We start from the raw sequence: 25,596 nt of genomic DNA on the forward strand, positions 1-25,596 counted from the left end.
ATGGCAATGATGTTTAGACATCCACAGCCCCGTTTCACTACAAACCTGTAAGACCCGGTGTCCTCCTTCTTCACTCTCGAGTGTTCAGATAAAGCTTTATGTGTTTTAGTTAATCAGGAGGTCATCTTAAACTAAACATGGGACCAAGGTGGAGGTTGAAGGCTGATCGCTCATACAAAACAAGTCAGATATTTGTCATGTGTCTGTGGGCACGTGTGAGCGTGAGAGAGACAGAGACTCATCTATAGCTACACCGGTCTAGCTGGATTGTTTCTATTTACATTACCAAGAATTATCTTCAGTAGCAAGTAGTGCACTGCTGAGTGGACCACACCTCTGCCATACATAATGCTGTTCATTCATTCTTACTTTAGGCTTTTCTGTTTGGATCATACATTTAACAGAAGTGGTTCGTGCAGCCATAGTGATATATAAACATGATCCAATCAAATAAAACTTGAACTGACAACAACTGTAATGCTGATTTATTCTTAATTATAGCATAGGAGATGGTGAATAAGTTGTTTATATTACCTCACACATCACACATCACACACCTCACACACCTCACACACTCTGTCCACAAGAGCACGACACACACCACCTCACACTCTGTCACACACCCCTCCTGTCCACCTCACACACTCTGTCCACAAGAGCACGCACGACACACACCCCTCCTGTCACACACCTGTCACACACACTCTGTCCACAAGAGCACGACACACACACACCCCTCCTGTCCACCTCACACACTCTGTCCACACAAGAGCACAACACACACACACCCCTCCTGTCCACCTCACACACTCTGTCCACAAGAGCACAACAACACACACCTCTCCTGTCCACCTCACACACACACGCAAGAGCACGACATACACCTCTCCTGTCCACCTCACACACTGCCTGGCCCATTGCCAGCTCGTGCCTCAGTCTTAGGGAACAGTAGCCCAAAGACAGGAGAGAGTGAGTGGCAGTAGAAGACATCTTGGTTAGATCATCTAACTTAGATCTGAGTATCCAAGTACAGAAATGTGTTCTAGACAAAGGAAATGTGGCAACAAGCTATCTGATTGATAAAGTTATAGTATCTTGTAATTATGACAAAATTATCTTGTAATTATGAAAAACCTAAAATATTTTCATGAATGCAATCCCCTTCTTTACTTACACACGATGCACTTTGTTATATTTCTCAGTCGCAATGCACAGTGCATTGTTACACTTAGACGTTTTTACAGTATTGTTAGGCTATTCTTTGTTTTACGTCGCACTGTACAACCACCAGTCAAAAGTGTGGACATGAAACACCTTCTCATTCAATGTTTTATTTATTTATTTACTACTTTCTACATTTTATATGAATACAGAACACAACAAATACATGATGCAAGATATATGGTATTATGTAACAAAGAAAAATAACTCAACATAGTATTATTTATATTTTATATTTAAATTCTACAGTTTCCAGCCTTTGCTTTGTTTACAGTGAAGTGTCTCAGATATTCAAGAGACTTTATTTCACAAGACATTTTACAGTTTACTTTAGCACATGCAGAGAAAAGCTTTTATTAAGAAGTTTACATGTTTTACAAAAGTGTCAGACCACCTTCAATCAGTTCTATATACACAAGTCAAAACACACTGTTGTGCCCCACCAAAGGCCCAAAGTGATGAGGAGATGGCTCCAGTTCCACATGGACAGGTGACTCTTGTGTCTTAATGTCCTGAAAAAGACATGGTGACATTCAACAGGATGACACATAATGTTTGTAACATTTAGACTTAGCACATTTCACACCACAGCACATGTGACAGGTTTTCTTAGTTTTTTTACCAATTAGTTACCAATTTTGTGTTGTACTAGTACATGTACTATCCCACCAGACACAGTAGATGATAAGCAAAATGTAACTAAGTAAAATCGGAACATAATTAGACACGGTGCATTGATGAAGTCATTGTGTGTGTCTGACACAGTGACAGTTTCAAAGTGAAACTTGGGTCTTAAAACCAGCGGCTTCAGTTTCCCCAGAGGTGTGATGTAACCTCCACACTGCAGCGTCCACAAGACATAACACACTCTCAAAGCTTTTGGTTTGGACTAAGATTCTCTGTTCACACAATCAAGTTCAACTGGTGCCTGCTGTGAAGAACACGGCATGCTGGGTAATAAAATTGTGTAGAATCAAGCACATGTACCAAACAAGATTCAAACTCCAGTCCTCAGAGCTCAAGTCCAGTGTCTTAGCAGCTGCCGTGTGCACAGGGAGAACGCCTTTGACGTAGAAATAAAGCAGCAGATTACCTGCTGACCTGCACAGTTTGGTGACATGTGCTCGTACAAACAGGTGAACCAGTGTCAGCCGTGACTGAGGCAAACTCTGTATTAAGTCTGAGGTGTTAAGGAGAAACAGTGAAAAGGTTAAACAGAAGGAAAGTGTTTTGAAGTGTTAATACTGATGATGAAAGATTTGAGAAGGTTTTAGGTTAAAACAGCTTCATGCAGAAGTGTAAGTAAGAGGCACATTGGCTTCATCTTGTGGTTAAATGTACAAACTGCAGAAGAGCCAAGAAAGGTTTCCAATAGAGAGAGACATTCACAAATCAGTCACAATATTCAATTTAAATTCATACTTGAAAAACTATGAGAACACATGAGAAAAATGGATCATCATAGTAGTAGGTGTTGAAAAATGTCCTTTTTTTTGTGCCCCCCTATTTTCCTGAGTTACATTAAAAGTGGAGTATGTAGCTTGAACTGTTGGTGGTACAAAGTCACAATAATCCAAACTGTTTCTGTTGTGAGGAGCTCATTCTGCTTTCTGATTGGAACATCATCTTGAACCAGAACACCACATCTGGACACACCAATGACCAAATATTACCTTCTGCTGCTGAATGTGTCAGTACTTCAGAGAAAACACAGACGTCTTCCTGCTCTCTGTTTCTCATGTCTGAATTTGAGTTGGACAAAAAACAAAAAGAAAACAGAATAGTTACTAGTTGTTCAGTCTGAAAACAAACTGAATAATAATTAAACTCACAGATTACTTGGAGCTCATGGGAATGGGTGGATGGATCTAAAAAACATCAGTATCAGTATTATGTTTTTAGATGTTACACTTGTGTTTGAGGTTTTATTTTTCATCGACTCCACACTGCTCCAAATGAAATGTTACACTGACCGTGAGGAGCAGAGGTCGCCTGATCTTCAGCAGATGTCCACTTGGTTTCCTGGGACCTTTGAGTAGATATTATATTGAGCACCATAATACATTGATTAAAGGGTTTGTTATCTGCTTGTTGCCATGGAAACGTCTTTGCTTTGCCTTGAATGGTTCACAGTTGTTCAATTACAGATGTTGTTTCAGCTGGAAAATACCTTGGAAAACCTGTATTCTTAGTGTGTGTGCTCGCCTTGCCACAGATCTAACCTGCAACTTGGTCTATGCAACACCACCTGCTTGTCTCCATGGCGATCAGTAAGTTTAATGCCATACTAAGGAACATCTATACCAAAGTAGACCCTCCTCCAGAAAAGTTTCATGCCCCTTTGAAAATGCACTAAAATCATTCCTAAGTGTGAGGACTTGTACTTTACTGACCTTCCAAAGGTGGTGCAGTAGTGCCACACAATCAGTAACAGAATGAGCAGGACAATCATGCCAGCTACCAGCCTCATCACAGCCAAAACAGGAACACTCTCCTCTCTGGTCACTGATAAGAACAATATTTTACAAACAATAAAACAACAACATTTATTAGTCAAATTTCACCTTGATTTCACCTTGGCCATCTGCCTCGGTTTCACTTTGCTCTACAAATGTGCACGGCACGAAACTTAATGCACATGAATATAAACCATGTTCCAAAGGGTTAGAGCTAGAAACTACAGATAAATATAAGTACCTACATCCTCCTTTAGTGGTTTGAAAATCAGAGATATCCCAGCATTAATTCCAACTTTGTGACTGCCTTGACATGTATTTTTCAGATTTGACTAGAAATTAAGCAAGTTTTTGTGAAAAAAGTATAAACTTCTTTTTTAAGGAGGGGTTTTACCCCACTATGGGGTAACTGCTAACACACATATTATTATTAACACCTTTTATTGTTTTTGCTGCAAAAACAGAGTAATGTGTAAATAAGCTCAAATTATCTACAGAGCACTGCAGTCACATTTATGTGACCAGAAAATTCAAATACTTATGAGATAAGCCAATAATAAAATAAAATAAAAAAAATTGTGTGTGTTTCCATGCCCAACAGAAATGTATCATCAAAAACTCCTGATGACATGTGCCAGTTCATTTGTGGAGTCACTGACATAAGTGTTGTATTTTAAAGTCAGTGTATAATACATTTTAAAATAAGTCTTCATGTAAACATAGCCACAGTCATATTGGACTCACCGGTCACCTGCAGCTTGGTCACCTGGCTCCACTGTGTTTGCTCATATGCTCCTCTGGTCCCTCTGCAGCTGTAGTCTCCACTGTCAGACTCAGACACATTGGAGAGGACATATTCTCTGGCTGTTGTAGGTAACATAACTCCTGTCCTATTCCATTCATAAGTCCACTCTGTGTTTCCTTCATCCTCCACCTCACACCTGAGAGACAGACTCTCTCCAACAAACACCTCTGTCCAGTCAGACTCAGGCTGCACCACTGCTCTGTTTGACACTGTAAAGAACGACAACTGTATGTTTCATCATCAAACTGGAGCTATTATTAACACATGAAAAAGAAGGCAGAGGTCAAAGGTCAAAAGTGTATTTTGTAATCTGAAGTAGTCGTGTCTTTGAAGGCTTTTTAGTCATGACGCCTCGTGGAGCATCACTTAATTGGTGATAGGAGCATGTTCCACAGGCAGGAGACCAGAGGAAGACCTTGGACATGTCTCTCAGGTCTGGGAAAGTCTCACTTACACCGTCTAGTTTGATTTTTAAAGGATTTCTGAACTGTTTACAAACCAAGTCCTCTCACCACTGAGCCACTTCTGCCCCAATATAGTGCAACCAGAGGAGCTCTTCTCTTATGAAACACCTGTGGTCACTGGACACTTTGCTCAACAAATTCTTCTCGATTCATAACCATACGGCACACATGATAATGTATAATGTGCTAGAAATAGTTGCAGTATTTAAAAGGAAGGAACATATTGTTGGTGCTGAGATATACAGTGTAGGAATAATGCACTCACCAGTTTCCCAAATGGTGACAAAGTAACTTTCAGGTGTGAGAATCAGCTCTTCTTTTCCTCTGCAGGAGTACACACCTCCACGATGTACAGAGATAGTGGCTGTATCTTCATTTAAGATCTCAAAGTGAGAAGTATGAGCAGAAGTTCGTCTGATCCATTGATATTTCTGAATCCATTGTGTTTGACATCTCAGCCTCAGCCCACCACACCATGAAGTCTCTGGTTCATCATAAAAACATTACTGAAAGACTCTTGTCACTACAGACCTGTGTATATTGTAAGTCTTTGCCCTGTGTACAGTGTTTCTCCATCGATCCCACAGGAGTACCAGCCCTGGTCTGATTCTGAGTCTCTGAGACAGGCCCATGAAGGCATCTGCAGAGGTCGACCTGCAAATCCATTCAAATGTGTCCAGTTACTGTGATTATATCTGCCATGTCTCACTGTTCATCTCCCCACCACTTTCACTCAAAGGTGGGTGGAGTAACCAAAAACTGTACTCAAGTAAGAGTAACGTTACGTCTAAATCATATTACACAAGTAGAAGTACAAAGTAGTGGTCCAAGAAATTCCACAAGAAGCCTAAAGAGTAAAAAATTTGAAAAACTAGATATAACTAGAGAGAGAAACAACTACTCAATAAGAGTAACTGTCATAACATCTGATTTATAATTTGAAGTTAATGTTCATGCAAAAAAAAAAAAATTCTCATGTAGGAGTAAAAGTATGCAGCTAGAAAAGTACTTTGAAAGTACAATTTTAAAAAAGTACAATTTCTTTAAATATTTTTAAGTTGTATTTGTGTACTACCCACCTCTGTTTCACTTGCAGTCAGTGTGATGTTGTGTTTGGTTTTATGCTGTTCTGAGTTCTCTCTAATTCTGATCCTCGTGACCAAACAAAGTGTCCAGACCATACTACACTATTCCTAATGTAGCCCATTCTATTATTACCAACAACAACAAACTAATGAACAGTGTGTTTTTACTCACCAGTCTCCCAAATGTCGACTGCATTACTTTCTTTAGTGATGATCAACTTATCCTCCCCTCTGCAGGAGTACACTCCTCCACGAGTTACATGGATAATACTTGTGTGCACATTCAGTATTTCAAAGTCAGGGGCATTAAATGAAGAGCGTCTGAGCCACTGAGAGTTTGTAAAGCCCTGTACAGAACATTCCAGAGTCACACTGCCCTGGACTGGAACAGTCCTGCTGGAAGCTTTCAGCGGAATATCACGAAACCTCCCTGCACAGAGACAAGTCATTCACACAACAGGAATCAACAGTTTATATTTTTACATGTTGTTTTATTGATTAATAAAAACAGACTCACAAAGTTTTACACTGTTGGTACTTACTTATAACCCGCAGTGGTATCTGACCATATTTTGTCTTGTCATTTTTCACACATGTGTAACTTCCTTGATCTGTATCAGACACTGAGTTGATGTTGAGCTCCACTGTGGTGTGTGTCCTTGTGATCTGATGAGAGTGATCTTCTGTCACCATTCTGTCATCTTTGTAGAGGTTCATCTGTGTCATGTCTACAGTCGACCCCACACACCGCACAGTCACTGAGTCTCTGAGCCATGGATGGATGGATGGAGCTTCCACAGTCACACCTGTGCACAGACCCATGTACTATTGACTTTGGTATTAGTTACAAATGCATCTCAAGGTTTATTACAGTTTGTTTGAAATGTGCATTCTTTTTACAGCAAGACTCGTTCTACACCAGATCAACTCTCCTTTCCTTCATGAAATGTTCCTCTGTGTTTTGTAAAGTTCATGTTTACAATACCTTCCCAGTTCTGACCATTTCAACTGAAGATTCTTCTATAATTAAATATGATAAAATATTGTACATGTTTTCTTTATTCTATTTCATACGTCCATAATGTAACTTTCTTACTCAAAGTATTTTATTTTATCTATAATTTCTCATCCCCTTTTATTCTTTGGAGTCATTCTGATATCTGTTCTTCTTTTTTTATTACCATGATCATTAAACAATTTTATATTACTGATTTGATTTTCAGGATTTAAAATGACTTTATATTACAGGTTTTGATTTAGATTTCTGAAAATCAATTTGAAGGGTGGAGAATATAGAAAAAATAATATATAAAACGTAAAAATTTATAAATTATAGTTCTAGCTTATTTAGAAAATATGAAAAAAAAAAAAAACAAATGGAAATAAATAAATAAATAGAGGAAGATTATTGATATTGGATAGAAGAATAATATCAACACAATTACTTGTATTCTCCAGGTAATCTTACAGTCTAATGGTCGGTTACTACAGATTTATGTTACTGTTTTTTATTATTTTGAGGCAAACATCTTCAGTTACATTGTTCTTTAATTCATCCCACATTGATTGTCTTAGTTTTCCTAAACCTTTCATTTTAAATGTGATTTGTTCCATTTCTTTAGTCTACTTAATCTGATTTTTTCACTTCTCTATAGTTCAGCTTTTTTGTAGCCAGTGAGTTGTAATTCATTTGAGAGCACTTATTCTTAATATCCTTTGTCAGAGATTTCATTCAGAGTCATTCCAGCAGTATTACAGTTGACTTTATTTTTTCCATGTAGTTTCATTAAACATTTGATTTCATTATATATATTTTCCCAAAGTGATTTTAGAACTGGGCATGACCAGAAGAGAGGAGAGGAGTTCACTGAATCAAAACATGAGTAAAAAAGGAGCATAATGTAGTTACCTTGGGTTGTTTCCCAGAGGACAGCGATGAGATCTGAAATGAGAATAGTAAAGAGTGGACAAAGGCCTGACTCTGGACTTGTATTAAAGTGAATGTACTCACAGGAGCAGAGCAGAGACCAGACCCGAGGAGAGCCCATCCTTAAACCACCACTGATCTGCACAAAGACAAACTCTCACCTACACTCAAGAGAGGAAGGCAAAACCTTTATATTCAAACCTGCAAACCCTGCATTTCCTTCCTTTTCACACTGAAATGCTTTTCAATAGCACTTACATGATGACATAGAGTGCAAAAATAAACATTAGCAGATTGTCCCCATTATATTTGTCCTAATGTCACTAGATTTCAGACACATCAGGAGTAATACAGGGCTCATTGGACAGGACACAGGCTGTGCTCCGAGACACAAACAGGAGGAGAAGTCTCAGTGTGATCTTTACACCATAACATACTGTCCTCTCTGTTCCTCAGTACAGACTCTGCACTGCGTCCACTCCACACTCCATATCTGTGGATGTTCCAGGTGTGTGAAATGTTCTTTGTCACAGTGAGGGACAGAAGGACACTGGACAAACAGTTCTCCATCATGGACACTCCTGTTCACCCACTGCACCAGACTATTGATACAGTGACATCATGCTGAGGGTGTTCTACATGTATCTCTACTGGTAGAATGTGCAGCAGTTACCATGGTGACACAGTGCACAAAGTGCAAACACAGACAAGAAAGATTTCAGATTGTCTGAAAACTGAATGAAAAAATGCACAATGGATGTACCTGGATCAATGATATTTAATCTTATCTTGATCCTTACACTTTTACTCAGCTACACATGTATTGATTTTATCATAGTTAGATTTACTATTAGGCTATTCATTGTTTTAAATCAAAAGTATGGACACGACACACCTTCTCATTCTCATTTATTTACTACTTTCTACATGTTATATGAATACAAAACACATTAAATGTATGATACAAGATCTATGGTATTATGTAGTAAGTAAGTAAGTAAGTCTTTATTTATATAGCGCTTTCACAGACATTTTCTGTCCCCAAAGACGCTTTACAGAGCATTATTCAGCATTATTCATTCAGCATTCATTCACTCTATACCCTGGTGATGGTAAGCTACTATTGTAGCCACAGCTGCCCTGGGGCACACTGACAGAAGCGCGGCTGCCAGAAAAATCAGTAAAGAAAAAAAAGTTTAAGAACTCAACTAAATATTATTTATATTTAAATTCCACAGTTTCCAGCCTTTGCTTTGTTTACAGTGAAGTGTCTCAGATATTCAAGAGGCTTTATTTCACAAGACATTTTACAGTTTACTTTAGCACATGCAGAGAAAAGCTTTTATTAAGAAGTTTACATGTTTTACAAAAGTGTCAGACCACCTTCAATCAGTTCTATATACACAAGTCAAAACACACTGTTGTGCCCCACCAAAGGCCCAAAGTGATGAGGAGATGGCTCCAGTTCCACATGGACAGGTGACTCTTGTGTCTTAATGTCCTGAAAAAGACATGGTGACATTCAACAGGATGACACATAATGTTTGTAACATTTAGGCTGCATTCACACTTGGCACACTTCACATGTGACAGGTTTTTTTTAACAATTCCAAAGTTTGGTGGGATAGTACATGTAGTACATGTAGTACATGTAGTAGTACAATTAAAATCTTCATCAAAATTGTCAAACTAGGGAAAACTGTGTAAGATGATAAGCAAAATGTAACTAACTGAAATCCTAAATATAATTAGACACGGTGCATTGATGAAGTCATTGTGTGTGTCTGACACAGTGACAGTTTCAAAGTGAAACTTGGGTCTTAAAACCAGCGGCTTCAGTTTCCCCAGAAGTGTGATGTAACCTCCACACTGCAGCGTCCACAAGACATAACACACTCTCAAAGCTTTTGGTTTGGACTAAGTTTCTCTGTTCACACAATCAAGTTCAACTGGTGCCTGCTGTGAAGAACACGGCATGCTGGGTAATAAAATTGTGTAGAATCAAGCACATGTACCAAACAAGATTCAAACTCCAGTCCTCAGAGCTCAAGTCCAGTGTCTTAGCAGCTGCCGTGTGCACAGAGAGAAACGCCTTTGACGTAGAAATAAAGCAGCAGATTACCTGCTGACCTGCACAGTTTGGTGACATGTGCTCGTACAAACAGGTGAACCAGTGTCAGCCGTGACTGAGGCAAACTCTGTATTAAGTCTGAGGTGTTGAGGAGCAACAGTGAAAAGGTTAAACAGAAGGAAAGTGTTTTGAAGTGTTAATACTGATGTTGAAAGATTTGAGAAGGTTTTAGGTTAAAACAGCTTCATGCAGAAGTGTAAGTAAGAGGCACATTGGCTTCATCTTGTGGTTAAATGTACAAACTGCAGAAGAGCCAAGAAAGGTTTCCAATAGAGAGAGACAATCACAAATCAGTCACAATATTCAGTTTAAATTCATATTTGAAAAACTATGAGAGTGACACATGAGAAAAATGGATCATCATAGTAGTAGGTGTTGAAAAATGTCCTTCTTTTGTGCCCCCCTATTTTCCTGAGTTACATTAAAAGTGGAGTATGTAGCTTGAACTGTTGGTGGTACAAAGTCACAATAATCCAAACTGTTTCTGTTGTGAGGAGCTCATTCTGCTTTCTGATTGGAACATCATCTTGAACCAGAACACCACATCTGGACACACCAATGACCAAATATTACCTTCTGCTGCTGAATGTGTCAGTACTTCAGAGAAAACACAGACGTCTTCCTGCTCTCTGTTTCTCTTGTCTGAATTTGAGTTGGACAAAAAAAATAAATAAAAATAGACAACACAATAGTTAGTGGTTGTTCATTCTGTAAACAAACTGAATAATAATTAAACTCACAGATTACTTGGAGCTCATGGGAATGGGTGGATGGATCTAAAAAACATCAGTATCAGTATTATGTTTTTAGATGTTACACTTGTGTTTGAGTTTTATTTTTCATCGACTCCACACTGCTCCAAATGAAATGTTACACTGACCGTGAGGAGCAGAGGTCGCCTGATCTTCAGCAGATGTCCACTTGGTTTCCTGGGACCTTGAGTAGATATTATATTGAGCACATAATACATTGATTAAAGGGTTTGTTATCTGCTTGTTGCCATGGAAACATCTTTGCTTTGCTTGAATGGTTCACAGTTGTTCAAGTTACAGATGTTGTTTCAGCTGGAAAATACCTTGGAAAACCTGTATTCTTAGTGTGTGTGCTCGCCTTGCCACAGATCTAACCTGCAACTTGGTCTATGCAACACCACCTGCTTGTCTCCATGGCGATCAGTAAGTTTAATGCCATACTAAGGAACATCTATACCAAAGTAGACCCTCCTCCAGAAAAGTTTCATGCCCCTTTTAAACTGCACTAAAATCATTCCTAAGTGTGAGGACTTGTACTTTACTGACCTTCCAAAGGTGGTGCAGTAGTGCCACACAATCAGTAACAGAATGAGCAGGACAATCATGCCAGCTACCAGCCTCATCACAGCCAAAACAGGAACACTCTCCTCTCTTGTCACTGATAAGAACAATATTTTACAAAAAAACAACAACATTTATTAGTCAAATTTCACCTTGATTTCACCTTGGCCATCTGCCTNATTAATCTAATTAATCTCATTTTAATCTCACCTAAACATTGCTGAGAAAAGCCTTCAAATTTGAGGTATTTTTATTAAATTCTTATTACATTATTGTGCAGATCAAAGACTGATATAGAACAAAAAAAGTGACTTTAATAAAGGTCATTTATTGTTTAACAAATCTCTCCAATTGGCTGTTGAGCCCAAGTCTCCATGAATAAGAAACTGTTTGTTGTAAAGTAGCAAAGACGAAAATCTGAACATAATAACTTTTGTCTACTTAAAGACAATAAAAAGTCCAGTCTTTCCTTAACCTTATTAAAAATATTATTGATAGAGAAATGCTTTATAATATGAGATCACTGGTTTAGTCCTTGTTTTAGTCCTGGTTTAGACCTGCTTTAGTCCTACTTTAGTCCTAGTTTAGTCCTGAATGGATTAATCCTGGTTTTAGTCCTGGGTTGTTCTGTTTAGTCCAGGTTTAGTCCGGGTTTAGACCTGGTTTAGTCCCGGTTTTAGTCCTGGTTTTAGTGCTGGTTTTAGTTCTGGTTTTAGTCCTGGTTTAGTCCTGGACTGGGTTAGTCCTGGTTTAGTCTTGGTGTTATTCTGGTTTAGAGGCGCACAGGAGAAGCGCGGTTTACGCAGCGTACGCGAGAAAAGTACGCGGTGCACGGGAGCACGTCGGTGTCCGCGCCAGTAACTACGGAAGGAAACGTGGTCCGCGCGTTCTCAGGTTAATGACGATGATAGGTGTGTGTTTGTTTGTGTGTGTTTGTGTGCGTGTCCCCTCATGTGGCAGGTCACTATAGGACAGTAGTGCAGACATCATGAGTCTATGCAGGTTGTTTTCACCAGTGAACATTTAAGTTGTAGGCGATTATATTTGTTATTTTCTTTTATATTTCACGTCGGGAGAAGAATTTCCAAGACACGAACGTGTTTTTACCTGTGCACTGCTGCTCTGTTCTACTGGCTCTTCGACCTCGTCCGCTGTGTGACTGACGCCGCCAACGTTAACAAGACGTTTACATCGCTCTTACTGCGCGCGTTTTGTGTGGGTTTCCGGCAATGAGTGGAATTACCGAAATAAAAAAATTTATAAATGTGTTTTTTGTGTGTGTGTGTGTGTGTGTGTTGTTGTCCAAACAACACATAAAAACAGGTTTTATAATAAAGCAACTCGCATACAGAAACAGTAAAGTTAGAGATTAAAAATGAGATTAACGCGATTAAAAAACATAACGCGCTAAATATGACTGTAATTAATTAATCGCAATTAACGCGATAATTTGACACCCCTATTTTTAACAGAGGAAATTTTACACAAGTAAGAGTAACGTCACTTCAAAATAATATTACTCAAGTCAAAGTACAAAGTAGTGGTGCTGGAAATTAATCAAGTAAAAGTAAGTAAGTATTTGGGAAAACTACTACTCAAGTAACAGTAACTTAAAGAGTAACTGTTGGGACGTAACTTTAGATTTATAATTTGAAGTTAATGTAATATGAACAAAAAAATAAATAATGTACAAAACTATAGCCAAACAATTAAAAAAAGCATGAAAGAAACACAAATGTTTGAATCACTTCATTATCAACATAAAACTTTTGTTTCTTGTAGGTTTACACAGCGGGAAGAGAAACCAAAAGTTTTACTCAACTATAGAAGTAAAAGTATGCTGTTAGAAAAGTATTGTGAAAAGTAGACTTTCTTTAAAAAGTATTTAAATGTAATTGAGTACTTTCCACCTGTGAGTATTCAGTTTAATTTGTTTAGTTGAATTTTCTGTCATATTTTAATTTTGTGATGTTAATTAAATGTACTCCTGCTGCTGAACGCGTCCGTACTTCAGAATAAACACAAGTGTCTTCCTGATTCCTTTTTTTCTTCACTGAGATTGACAGAAAAAAAAAAAAAAAACATAAACAAACAGACTAGTTTAACTTTATTTCTAAAAAAAATCATCAAATTAAAACTCACAACTTGTATTCTTAAGTTCAATGTGGGAATAGGTGATCTCTGTACAATAAAAACAAAAAGTGGTTAATGTTTGATATTTTCTGTGCTTTGTGTTTTATTTCTTATGGAAACAACATTGATTTTTTGGGTTACAACCTATAATTCAAAATAAAAATGAAAGTTTATACTGACCCTCAGGAGTTAAAGTGTGTGTCACATGATCTCCAGCAGAGGTCTGATTGGCTGCACGGGACCTGCAAATTATAACTTTTTTAAATATAAAGGCTTCAAATGCACATGACAGGTTAGACTGCTCCATCCATCCATCAATCCATTTTCTTCCGCTTATCCAGGGCCAGGTCACGGGGGCAGCAGTCTGTGTCACCTCAGACACATCCTCCAGCTCCTCGTCCTCCTCGTTCTCAGGCCAGCCAACACACAGTCTCTTCAGTGTGTCCTGGGTCTTCCTCAAGGTCTCCTCCCGGTGGGACATGCCTGGAACACCTCCTGAGGGAGGCACCCAGGAGGCATCCAGAGCAGATGCCCGAGCCACCTCAAATGGCTCCTCTTGACGTAGAGGAGCAGTGGTTCTACTCCGAGGTCCTCCCGTGTGACTGAGCTCTTTTCCCTGTCTCTAAGGGAGCGCCCAGCCACTCTGCAGAGGAAACTCATTTCGACGCTTGTATCTACGATCTCGTCCTTTTGGTCAATACCCAGAGCTCATGACCATAGGTGAGGGGAGGAACAAAGACTAACAGGTAAAATTGAGAGCTTTGCCTTTCGGCTCAACTCCCTCTTCACCACAACGGTCTGATACAGTGACTGCATCACTGCCGATGCTGCACGGATCCACCTGTCAATCTCACGCTCCATCCTCCCCTCACTTGTGAACAAGACCCCGAGATACTTGAACTCCTCCACTTGAGGTAAGGACTCTCCACCCACCCGAGAGGACAAACACTTTTTCCGGTCGAGTTTAGAATGCTCGATTTACTAAAATATTGTTAACATCTTTTTTTTGGTGTACTTTTCTTTTCAACCTTTTTTCCACAAACTGCCACTGTCATGTGCACTTTAAAAACAACATTCAGAATTGTGATAGAGGAATTGTACATCACTGACCTTTCAGAGCACTTATCTGAAAAAAGACAAATAACGTCGCATATTACATCTTTAAATAATATAATGTATATCAAAATAAAGGACTTATTACTCATACCTTTCTTGTTTCTGTAACACCATAGAAGCAGCAGCAGGATTAAAATTAAAATGAACACAAGAGCTACAACCAGCACGATCACAAGAACTGGAGCGCTCCCCTTCACTGACACTGACACAAATATTGAACATTTATCAATCAACAATTATTTTATACAATACATTTATACACATTTTATCTACATTTTACTCACATGTGACAGACAGCCCAACTCTCTGGAGAAGACTGGAGTTTTTTTGCAGAGTCATGAAGCTCACATTTGTATGAACCTTGATCAGACCTGGACACTGCAGAGATGTTGTGTTGTCTAGAAAGTCCTTTTTGGATTAATTGTCCATCTTTATAGAAATGGACAGAGGAGAAAGCAGCAGACTGTCCCAGTTTACAGGTGAGAGAGACGTCATGTCCCTCAGGCACAGGGAGCACCGGGATCAACAGGATCACAGCATCTGTCGAGAACAAATCAAATCAAGCACAAATTCAATAGAAAGATCATCAATACTATCAAGAACAAAGATACAGTCTCTCTTAAAGTCTTAGTCCAGTGAAATTCTGACCAAGATCACCAACCAACTCCACAGAGATTATTCTCTTTAAAGTATATTGTCGTATAGTACATATTGTGCTTGTGTGTGCAGCACAACTATAATCTATGACACCTCTGATTCGTTATCATTATCATTATTACTTTAACATTTTAAATGTAAAATGACTTAAAAAAGAACCGAGTCCCCTGACTTCCAGATTGGGAAATTGCAGAGTTCCTCCTATGGATAGCTTGTAGCAAAATGGCTATGCAATGATTCTGAATCGACGTGTATTACACATTAAGAAAATAAAATTGAGAAACAAAGCAAGTACAGAGCAGTGGGCGTGTACCAGCTGAACTGAAAACAGGGATAGATTGGAGCTATGGCAGGAAAATTAAGATGACTCAAATATGAATCGCATACAACTTTGGAGGGTAAATGATAAGGGGAGACAATATAACATGGTTAAAAGCTCTTAAAAGTCAATTTTGCATAATAGGTCTTCTTTAAAATTTCTTGCATAACCTCTAACCAGGGGTCTCAGACTCGCGGCCCTCGGAAGGATTTTTTGCGGCCCTCCACTTAATTCCAAAGAATAATGTCAGTGCGGCCCGCAGTAGATGTACGCACAATCCCACCCCCCTACCGCGGGCCGCACTGACAGATGAAGCTGCAATCGGTGCCCATGCAGATTCACAACAACAGATTATTAGCGCAGTTTACATCCCAAAACTCAACTTACAGCAGTTGTGAAGCAACGAGTCTAAGTGGATCTGTTAATACAAGTACACGTGCACATACGGCGTCACCGAAGAACCAAAACAAACCACACATGGTGGTACACGTGCACATACGGCGCACTTCACTTTACGCTCCCACAACCACAGTATCAGAGCGCAGAGGAGGCGCTGACAGAATTCCCCTGTTCATAAGTATGGGACCTTTATTGGAGGGGCTAATAAGAAATAAAAAGACATTGACAGTCTGTCTACCTGCTCAACACTCGGTGCGTAACTTGCTGGCAACATGACCAAGCTCCACATATGTGTCGCCGAAATCCACGCGCACTCAGAAGGAAACACAACTGTCCCATCAATATACAAGCACCACAAAACTGCAGTGATATATTCCAGAGGCTTGGCGACATGTTAGCAAAAAGTACGCGGTAAAAACAAGCGTCTTCCATCCATGTTTGACATACGAGAAGCAGATACACTCCAGTGTGGCGCTTTCACACCGGCAAACGAACCAAAACTGGTCCGATTAACGAGCCTCTGTATCCCGGTAGAACAGTGATATCTCCAGTAACCAATACTGATGTTCAGTGTTAATACCGCGGGCCGTCCTCATCTTATCACCATGAACTCATAAAACAGCAACATAGAACTTTGTACAAACTCACCGCATCAGCCCAGAGTTCGGGTAACAGCAGCAGCCAACAGCGTTCACAGTAGCGCACAGCTCCTCAGGACGGGGCTGGGGTGTGGTCCTTGGTCTTCTGTCGTCCTACAAGGCGTTGGTCAGATGGTCCGGAGGCTCTGTCCTCCATGTGCTGGTTCCAGACGGTGGCGAGCAAGACCAGTGCGCAATGACTGGGTCTGAGCGGTTACGTTCCGCCGTCTGCACGCTGGCTCCGTGCGGGGAAAGTGAGAATGCGCTGTGGACTACAGGTCTGTGCTGCTCTGATCCTCTGCGCTCAAGAACCGCGGCTGGTTCCGAGGTGGTGCAAAGCATCCGGACAGAACGTGAATCCAGTTTAGTTGGTGTCCGCATTTGGTTCTTCCCGGGAAAAGCGCTTTTCACTCCCCGCTCCACGTCATCTGAGCCCGGACAGAACCGGAGCTGCTCCTACTGGTTCGGGACTCTGGTTTGGATCTAGTCCGACTGTATTTCTCACACTAGGCTAAAAGCAGGACATTTTTTAAAGGTGAATCAATTGAATGGGCGATTGCCTATTGCCATGAAATTATTTGGTTAATTAAAACCTAAAATAACAAATGCTGGTTCCTACATGATCACAGGGAACACTGGGACCTCTGTGCAGGTCCTGAACAGAAGTACACACCCCCATTTTTGAGTCACTCTGGAGTCACACGTTCATACGTACTTGCTCTGATCTTCGTGTGTTACATTCTCTGTATTGGCCATTGTTGGTAAAATAATTCGAAAATGAATCGCGGCTGCGTCTGAACAACCATCTGTTACTGCGCTGGAGTCGTACAGCGCGTCATTACACGCAAAGGAGTCGCGTTTCTCCCATGATGCATTTCGAATAGTTCGTTTGGACCTGCTGTCTATGGTTTGGACTCGGGTTCGCGTTCACACCAGAGGTGCGGATTCAAGCGAACCGAGACCACCTCTTTTTTGAGGTCTGACGCTTTCACACCAACGCAAACGAACCAAGCTAACCACTTCTGGTTCGAATGGATCATTTGGTGCGCACCAAATACTGTCGGTGTGAAAGCACCTAATACAGGTCAAGGCTCACTGATGAGCATCTTCAATCTATCCTGAGGATCTCATATGCTTCCTCCTGCAAGCCAAATATCTCTCAGCTGTACAAGATGAATCGTAGCCAGGTTTCAACCAGCAAGAAGTAGGCAAAAGAAGAAGAGTAGACGTATTAGTTTAAACTTACGTTCTGAATACATTTTCATATTCTGAACTGTTATTAAAGATTAAGAAAGTGTGTTGCATGTTGTTCTTTCTCTCTCTTTTTTTCCGTGCAACCACTATTTATCGAATACTCAATGAGGCCCAGCCTCACTCAGACTTTATCTAATTTGGCCCCCAGGTGATTTGAGTTTGAAACCCCTGCTCTAAACACTTTTGTGAACCATTTTCCAGATGACTTTTTTTTTTTTTACTTTACCAACTCATGCATAATGGAGGCTGCACTAAATGTGTGATTCACCCCTGATCCTACAAGTAAATACTACGACCTGTCAGTACTGGTGTAGATCATCAACACACTCAACCCCAAAGGACTAACAACACAAGCTTTGGTTATAATTGTCTACTGTTGCTCAGTACAACAGACTTCTGCAGGTGTAGACCTACCATGAACAGTGATGTTGACTGCATCAGACATTTGTCCAGACCCAGACTCACACCAGAACACTGCTCTGGTCTCCTGAGGTGCAGAAAATTCACATGTGTGTTTGTGTTCTGTTGTGTGGGAGTGACACTGCTGTAAGGACAGTGTGGTCAGGGAAAACATCTGGACTGTCCACTCTTCATCTGACGAGTCGGGCCCACAGCTCACTGACACTGAGTCCATGATGAAGTGTTGTGAGCTGTTAGGAACAACATCTGGAGCCACTCTGGAACCACCATCTAACAGAACATGACCATCTTAAATGATTGAGTAAAGTCTAAAATAATCCAGAAGAATCAGAGACAGAAGTGCTACCTGCAGACCAGACAAAGCGCGGTGGACTGTATTCAGTGTAGAAGTGTCTCCCTCGTGCAGCTCGACACACAAAGCCTCTTGTGCTGCTCAGACCATGAACACTGAAGGAGGCATGTGCAGTCCCTGAGGTGTCACCAGTGAGCAGTTCATATGAGTACAGGCCTGATGGAAGAGGAACAGCCCGGTACCAGTAAAACCTCCATCCTGCAGAGGGCGCTGTGACGTCACACTTCAGAGAGACAGAGACACCCGGACTCAACCAGGAGGGAGACGCAGAGATGACAGGGACAGATTTATCTGCATGGTTACAGTACAGTTAAACATATTACTCTTAAAGGAAAATCATGTACAGCTGTGATATCTGACTATATTCTTGTAAATGAATAAAATAAAATAAAATAAAATACAATTAAATAAAATAGAAGTTAAGATTTTATCTTTCATAATCCTTGAAGTAAAAACTATAAGACACACCAGAATAGATGCACTTGCAGTCCGTCTCAGTCTCACTTAAATTATTAAAATAGGAGAAGTAGGCCAGAAATCTTTTTTTTTTATTTTTTTATTTGTTTTATTAAGGGGATATTACACTTCTATGGAGTAACTGCACATACATTTCTACGACCATGTAACATTTGTTTTGAATGGTAAATGGTCACATTTTTATATAGCCCTTTTCCACCTGCAAGGCACTTAAAATACTTTACATCAAGGAACCACTCACCCAATCACACACACTCATACACACAGAAACTAGGACCAAGGTGGGTCTTGCTCAAGGATACAAAGACAGCAATCATCTGTGGGAGCTGGAATCACACTGCCAAACTGTGGGTCAGTGGGTCTGAAAGCTCAAGCAATGATGTTTATATGTCAAGAGCGGGATTCAAATCAACAAACTTAGGATCAGTGGACAAATGCTCTACCAACTGAGCTTCTGTCGACAATGCTGTGTTGAAAATGCTCTGTTTGTTGGAAAAACACTGTGTTAAGTTTCACTTTCGTTTTTTGACTCTCTAAGTCCCCCCTTCCACTGCATGGAGAGTAATGTGTAAATGAGCTCACATTATCCACAGAGAACTGCAGCCACATTTACACAACCAGAAAATTCTAATAATTATGAGATAAGCCAATAATGAAATGTTTTTGTGTGTGTATTTACATGCCAAAAGAAATGTATCATCAAAACCTCCTGATGACATGTGCCAGTTCATTTGTGGAGTCACTGACATAAGTGTTGTATTTTAAAGTCAGTGTATAATACATTTTAAAATAAGTCTTCATGTAAACATAGCCACAGTCATATTGGACTCACCGGTCACCTGCAGCTTGGTCACCTGGCTCCACTGTGTTTGCTCATATGCTCCTCTGGTCCCTCTGCAGCTGTAGTCTCCACTGTCAGACTCAGACACATTGGAGAGGACATATTCTCTGGCTGTTGTAGGTAACATAACTCCTGTCCTATTCCATTTATAAGTCCACTCTGTGTTTCCTTCATCCTCCACCTCACACCTGAGAGACAGACTCTCTCCAACAAACACCTCTGTCCAGTCAGGCTCAGGCTGCACCACTGCTCTGTTTGACACTGTAAAGAACGACAACTGTATGTTTCATCATCAAACTGGAGCTATTATTAACACATGAAAAAGAGGACAGAGGTCAAAGGTTAAAAGTGTATTTTGTAATCTGGATTAGTCGTGTCTTTGAAGGCTTTTTAGTCATGAGGCCTCGTGGAGCATCACTTCATTGCAGTATTCAAAGGGAAGCATTATTTGGAGAACATATTGTTGGTGCTGAGATATACAGTGTAGGAATAATGCACTCACCAGTTTCCCAAATGGTGACAAAGTCACTTTCAGGTGTGAGAATCAGCTCTTGTTTTCCTCTGCAGGAGTACACACCTCCACGATGTACAGAGATAGTGGCTGTATCTTCATTTAAGATCTCAAAGTGAGAAGTATGAGCAGAAGTTCGTCTGATCCATTGATATTTCTGAATCCATTGTATCTGACAGCTCAGCCTCACCCCACCACGCTCTGGGATGAAGAACCTGTCTGTGCTCAGATTAATACTTCTGCCTGTAGAAGGAAAATAAATAGACAAGGTCTTTTGTAAAGTTAAGTGAGTATTTCAAACTTTGTTGGTTCATCATAAAAACATTATTGAAAGATTCTTGACACTACAGACCTGTGTATATTGTAAGACTTTGCCCTGTGTACAGTGTTTCTCCATCGATCCCACAGGAGTACCAGCCCTGGTCTGATTCTGAGTCTCTGAGACAGGCCCATGAAGGCATCTGCAGAGGTCGACCTGCAAATCCATTCAAATGTGTCCAGTTACTGTGATTATATCTGCCATGTCTCACTGTTCATCTCCCCACCACTTTCACTCAAAGGCAGGTGGAGTAACCAAAAACTGCACTCAGGTAAGAGTAATGTTGCTTCAAAATCATATTGCTCCAGTAGAAATGCAAAGTAGTGGTCCAAGCAATTACTCAATTAGGCTAAGAGTGAAAAGGTATTTAGAAAAACTACTACTCACTAAGAGTAATTGTAGGTGCGTAACATCTGATTTATAATTTTAAATTACTGTAATCTGAAGGACTAAAATATAAATAATGCACAAAACCTGGGATTTTCAAAGCATAGACACAAACTAGATGACAAACTAATATCTGATGGAGTAATATGACTTGATGGATGGAACACTAATGTTAAAATTTTTTCATACTTTCATCATAAAGCTTTTGACACTTAGAGGTGACCAAAAGCTTTACTCAAGTAATAGTACTGTTACTCATAATATAGAAAATTAGAAAAGTACTTTGAAAAGAACAATTTTTTTTAAAAGTTAGTAAATGTAACTTCTGTATGTAAATGTATCTGAGTACTACCCAGGTCTGTTTCACTTGCAGTCAGTCTGATGTTGTGTTTGGTTTTATGCTGTTCTGAGTTCTCTCTAATTCTGATCCCCGTGACCAAACAAAGTGTCCAGACCATACTACACTATTCCTAATGTAGCCCATTCTATTATTACCAACAACAACAAACTAATGAACAGTGTGTTTTTACTCACCAGTCTCCAAAATGTCGACAAAGTTACTTTCAGGTGTGAGAATCAGCTCTTCTTTTCCTCTGCAGGAGTACACACCTCCACGATGTACAGAGATAGTGGCTGTATCTTCATTTAAGATCTCAAAGTGAGAAGTATGAGCAGAAGTTCGTCTGATCCATTGATATTTCTGAATCCATTGTATCTGACAGCTCAGCCTCACCCCACCACGCTCTGGGATGAAGAACCTGTCTGTGCTCAGATTAATACTTCTGCCTGTAGAAGGAAAATAAATAGACAAGGTCGTTTGTAAAGTTAAGTGAGTATTTCACACTTTGTTGGTTCATCATAAAAACATTATTGAAAGATTCTTGACACTACAGACCTGTGTATATTGTAAGACTTTGCCCTGTGTACAGTGTTTCTCCATCGATCCCACAGGAGTACCAGCCCTGGTCTGATTCTGAGACTGAGAGGATTATCATCTCCACTGTTGTTTCAGATGTGCGGTTAAACTGATGGTTTGTGTCTGGTTTCATTATGACTCCATCTTTGTAGAAGTGCAGGTGTTTGTTGGAGGGTCCCACACACCGCAGAGTCACTGTGTCTCTGATTCTGGCCCCTGAAGGCATCTGCAGAGGTTGACCTGCAAATCCATTCAAATGTGTCCAGTTACTGTGATTATATCTGCCATGTCTCACTGTAAGAGTAATGTTAATCCACAATAATATTTTCCAGTAGAAGTGCAAAGTAGTGGTTCAAGAAAAAACTCAATTAGGCTAAAAGTAAAAAGATATTTGGAAAAAAAAACACTACTACTCACTAAGAGTAACTGTTGGGGTGTAACATATGATTTATAATTTGAAGTCACTGTAATCTGAATGACTAAACTTTAAATAATGTGCAAAATCTGGCATTTTTAAAGCACAGACACAAATTAAATGACAAACTAATATGTGATGAGTTGTGGTCCAAGAAAAAAAAAAAAGGAGAAAATACTACTTAAGTAAGAGTAACTGTCGTAACATCTGATTTCTAATTTTAAGTTAATATAAATTGAAGGACTAAACTTTAAATAATACACAGAATCTAGTATGGTCAAAGACAGATACAAAAATGAGACAAACTAAATCATATGTGAAGGAGCAGTACAAGAAACACAAATGTTCAGATCATTTCTTATTGTCAACATAAAACTTTTGTCACTTGCAGATTTACTCACAGTGGGAAAAAGAACCACGACTTTTACTCAAGTAAGAGTACTGTTATAATAAAAAATATTACTCAAGGAGCAGTAAAAGTATGCAGCTAGAAAAGTACTTCGAAAAGTATAATTTAGTTTTAAAATATAGTAAATGTAACTGAGTACTACCCACCTCAGTGTGATGTTGTGTTTGGTTTTATGCTGTTCTGAGTTCTCTCTAATTCTGATCCTCGTGACCAAACAAAGTGTCCAGACCATACTACACTATTCCTAATGTAGCCCATTCTATTATTACCAACAACAACAAACTAATGAACAGTGTGTTTTTACTCACCAGTTTCCCAAATGTCGACTGCATCACTTTCTTTAGTGATGATCAACGTATCCTCCCCTCTGCAGGAGTACACTCCTCCACGAGTTACATGGATAATACTTGTGTGCACATTCAGTATTTCAAAGTCAGGGGCATTAAATGAAGAGCGTCTGAGCCACTGAGGGTTTGTAAATCCCTCTACAGAACATTCCAGAGTCACACTGCCCTGGACTGGAACAGTCGTGCTGGAAGCTCTTATCCAAATATAACGAAGCCTCCCTGCACAGAGACAAGTCATTCACACAACAGGAATCAACAGTTTATATTTTTACATGTTGTTTTATTGAATAATAAAAACAGATTCACAAAGTTTTACACTGTTGGTACTTACTTATAACCCGCAGTGTTGTCTGACCATATATTGTCTTGTCATTTTTCACACATGTGTAACTTCCTTGATCTGTATCAGACACTGAGTTGATGTTCAGCTCCACTGTGGTGTGTGTCCTTGTGATCTGATGAGAGTGATCTTCTGTCACCATTCTGTCATCTTTGTAGAGGTTCATCTGTGTCATGTCTACAGTCGACCCCACACACCGCACAGTCACTGAGTCTCTGAGCCATGGATCGATGGATGGAGCTTCCACAGTCACACCTGTGCACAGACCCATGTACTATTGACTTTGGTATTAGTTAGAAATGCATTCTAAGTTTTTTTTTTTTTTTTTTTTTTTTTTTTTTTTTATTAAAACCAATCCTTGACAAATTGTCACACACCAATAATCATCAAGTTATTATTTCAAGCCACATAAAAAGAGACAGCATCAACAAAAACAATCAAATATCCTGTACATTATATTTACACTGCATTTATATCTTCTAAATAAGAGATTACAGATGACCACTTCCTCATGTACATCTTTCTCTTCAGTTTTAGAATTGAAGTCATGTTCTCTATACAGTTCACAGATTTCTGCCTTTGAGTCCATTGTCCCAGTGTTGGGGGATTCAGTTTGATATATAAAATAGATTTGGTCCTTGTACCACACAGTGCAACCTGGTAGATATCAAATGTTGTATTAAAATCCAGAATCTTTGTTATTCTTCCTTTATCACCTTTATCCCAATACACTGTTACCACTAGACGCTATTAAAAATGTAAGAAAACCCACCCATTTATCCACATTGTCACCAGCAGAGGGCACTGACATTCTCATTAGAGCAGGCTAAAATAACTGACATGTCTCTTTCTCCTTTGAGCTTTCCCTGAATCATTAATTACAGTATTAAATTTATTCCAATTCACATTTATTCTTAACGTTTAATGTCCTTTCATCTTGTTCAATACATATGTGTTAGTGTAAAACTGATCTTCAAGTTTTTTCAAGTTCTGCCACGTCTATCCAGCACTGTTCAAAATCTCTTGTTTGAGCTTTTATTTGGTCAAATGTTTCTCAAGATAGTGTTGTATTTGAAAAAATCAGAAAAGGTCATTATCTGGGAAATTAAATTCATGTTGAATCGGGGAGAATGATTTAAGGGTTGTTCCTGAATACCACTGTCTTATCAGTTTTAATAGTCTAAAAGCCCATCTACTGAAGACATCATTTATGCTTGCAAGTAAAAACAATCTGCTATGTGTGTTATTCTTAAAGCTGTCTTATTTTCAAAGGGTTAATAAGGGAAATTTAAACTCTGTCCTAAATTTACCCCATACACCTAAAGTAAATATAACTCATTTATTCATTATTTAAAGTTTTCTTCCGTTGTTTTGTGTCCAAAGATAAAAGGGCTGAACACTGCTCTAACTGTGACCATGTTGTATCAGAACTGCATTTCAAGTTTGATTACACTGTTTGTAATGTACCCTCTTTTGCAGCAACACTCGCGTTACACCAGATCTGACCAGTTCAACCGAAGATTTGCTGAATCAAAACATGAGTTAAAAAAGGCACAAAAAAGGAGTAGTTACCGTGGGTTGTTTCCCAGAGGACAGCGACGAGATCTGAAATGAGAATAGTAAAGAGTGGACAAAGGCCTGACTCTGGACTTGTATTAAAGTGAATGTACTCACAGGAGCAGAGCAGAGACCAGATTCCGAGGAGAGCCCATCCTTAAACCACCACTGATCTGCACAAAGACAAACTCTTGGCTACAGTCAAAAGAGGAAGTTCTAACTTTTACATTCAAAACTTGTCTGCATTTCCTTCCTTTTCACAACTTACGGCACACTTCACTCACTTTTTTTTTTTTTTTTTTACGCTTTCGACACTTTGATTGCAGCAGTCAGATTATAGAGTGCAATCAGGCCCACATTTTTCAGACACATCAAAACGAATACAGT

At 39.5% G+C, this 25,596-nt stretch overlaps 2 protein-coding genes across 7 annotated transcripts; both read right to left on the bottom strand.

The window, feature by feature from the left end:
* Window positions 1-1,479: 1,479 nt before the first annotated feature.
* Window positions 1,480-25,472, bottom strand: LOC129409221 (uncharacterized). Of its 6 annotated transcripts, none has more exons than XR_008632293.1 (9): window positions 8,043-8,107; window positions 7,941-7,973; window positions 6,574-6,837; window positions 6,204-6,461; window positions 3,615-3,726; window positions 3,195-3,250; window positions 3,054-3,089; window positions 2,895-2,968; window positions 1,480-1,733 (listed from the first exon to the last, which is right to left on the bottom strand). XR_008632293.1 is itself a non-coding variant. In XM_055154685.1 (9 exons), exons 1-9 carry the CDS (start codon window positions 8,077-8,079, stop codon window positions 1,726-1,728), a joined length of 873 nt encoding a protein of 290 aa, XP_055010660.1. In that variant the 5' UTR covers window positions 8,080-8,107; the 3' UTR covers window positions 1,480-1,725. The 6 variants fall into 6 exon arrangements, 3 of the variants coding, with proteins under 3 accessions (XP_055010660.1, XP_055010661.1, XP_055010659.1); XM_055154685.1 differs by having other exon boundaries at window positions 2,895-2,963; XM_055154686.1 differs by lacking the exons at window positions 1,480-1,733; window positions 7,941-7,973; window positions 8,043-8,107 and adding exons at window positions 25,225-25,257; window positions 25,327-25,472 and having other exon boundaries at window positions 2,700-2,963.
* LOC110162470 (uncharacterized) lies at window positions 13,337-23,923 on the bottom strand. Its single transcript, XM_055154818.1, is given in 16 exon segments — window positions 13,337-13,455; window positions 13,545-13,583; window positions 13,716-13,777; window positions 14,646-14,661; window positions 14,743-14,853; window positions 14,936-14,946; window positions 14,948-15,191; window positions 18,333-18,608; window positions 18,685-18,981; window positions 20,000-20,269; window positions 20,511-20,762; window positions 20,872-20,994; window positions 21,760-22,011; window positions 22,121-22,381; window positions 23,274-23,531; window positions 23,644-23,923. Coding segments are annotated over 16 exon segments (2,871 nt in total).
* Window positions 25,473-25,596: the final 124 nt, after the last annotated feature.

Source organism: Boleophthalmus pectinirostris, unplaced genomic scaffold (genome assembly GCF_026225935.1).
Source record: "Boleophthalmus pectinirostris isolate CB_2022bp ecotype Guang Dong unplaced genomic scaffold, ASM2622593v1 HiC_scaffold_19, whole genome shotgun sequence".
In the NCBI taxonomy this organism is placed as follows: Eukaryota; Metazoa; Chordata; class Actinopteri; order Gobiiformes; family Gobiidae; genus Boleophthalmus; species Boleophthalmus pectinirostris.

Coding starts and splice junctions, on each gene's coding strand:
- LOC129409221 (XM_055154684.1), bottom strand. CDS start 8,079: ATGGGCTCTCCTCGGGTCTGGTCTCTGCTCTGCTCCT. Junction 6,462..6,573: donor GATACCACTGCGGGTTATAA/GTAAGTACCAAC, acceptor GTCTCTGTGCAG/GGAGGTTTCGTGATATTCCG. Junction 2,964..3,053: donor CCATGAGCTCCAAGTAATCT/GTGAGTTTAATT, acceptor ACTCAAATTCAG/ACATGAGAAACAGAGAGCAG.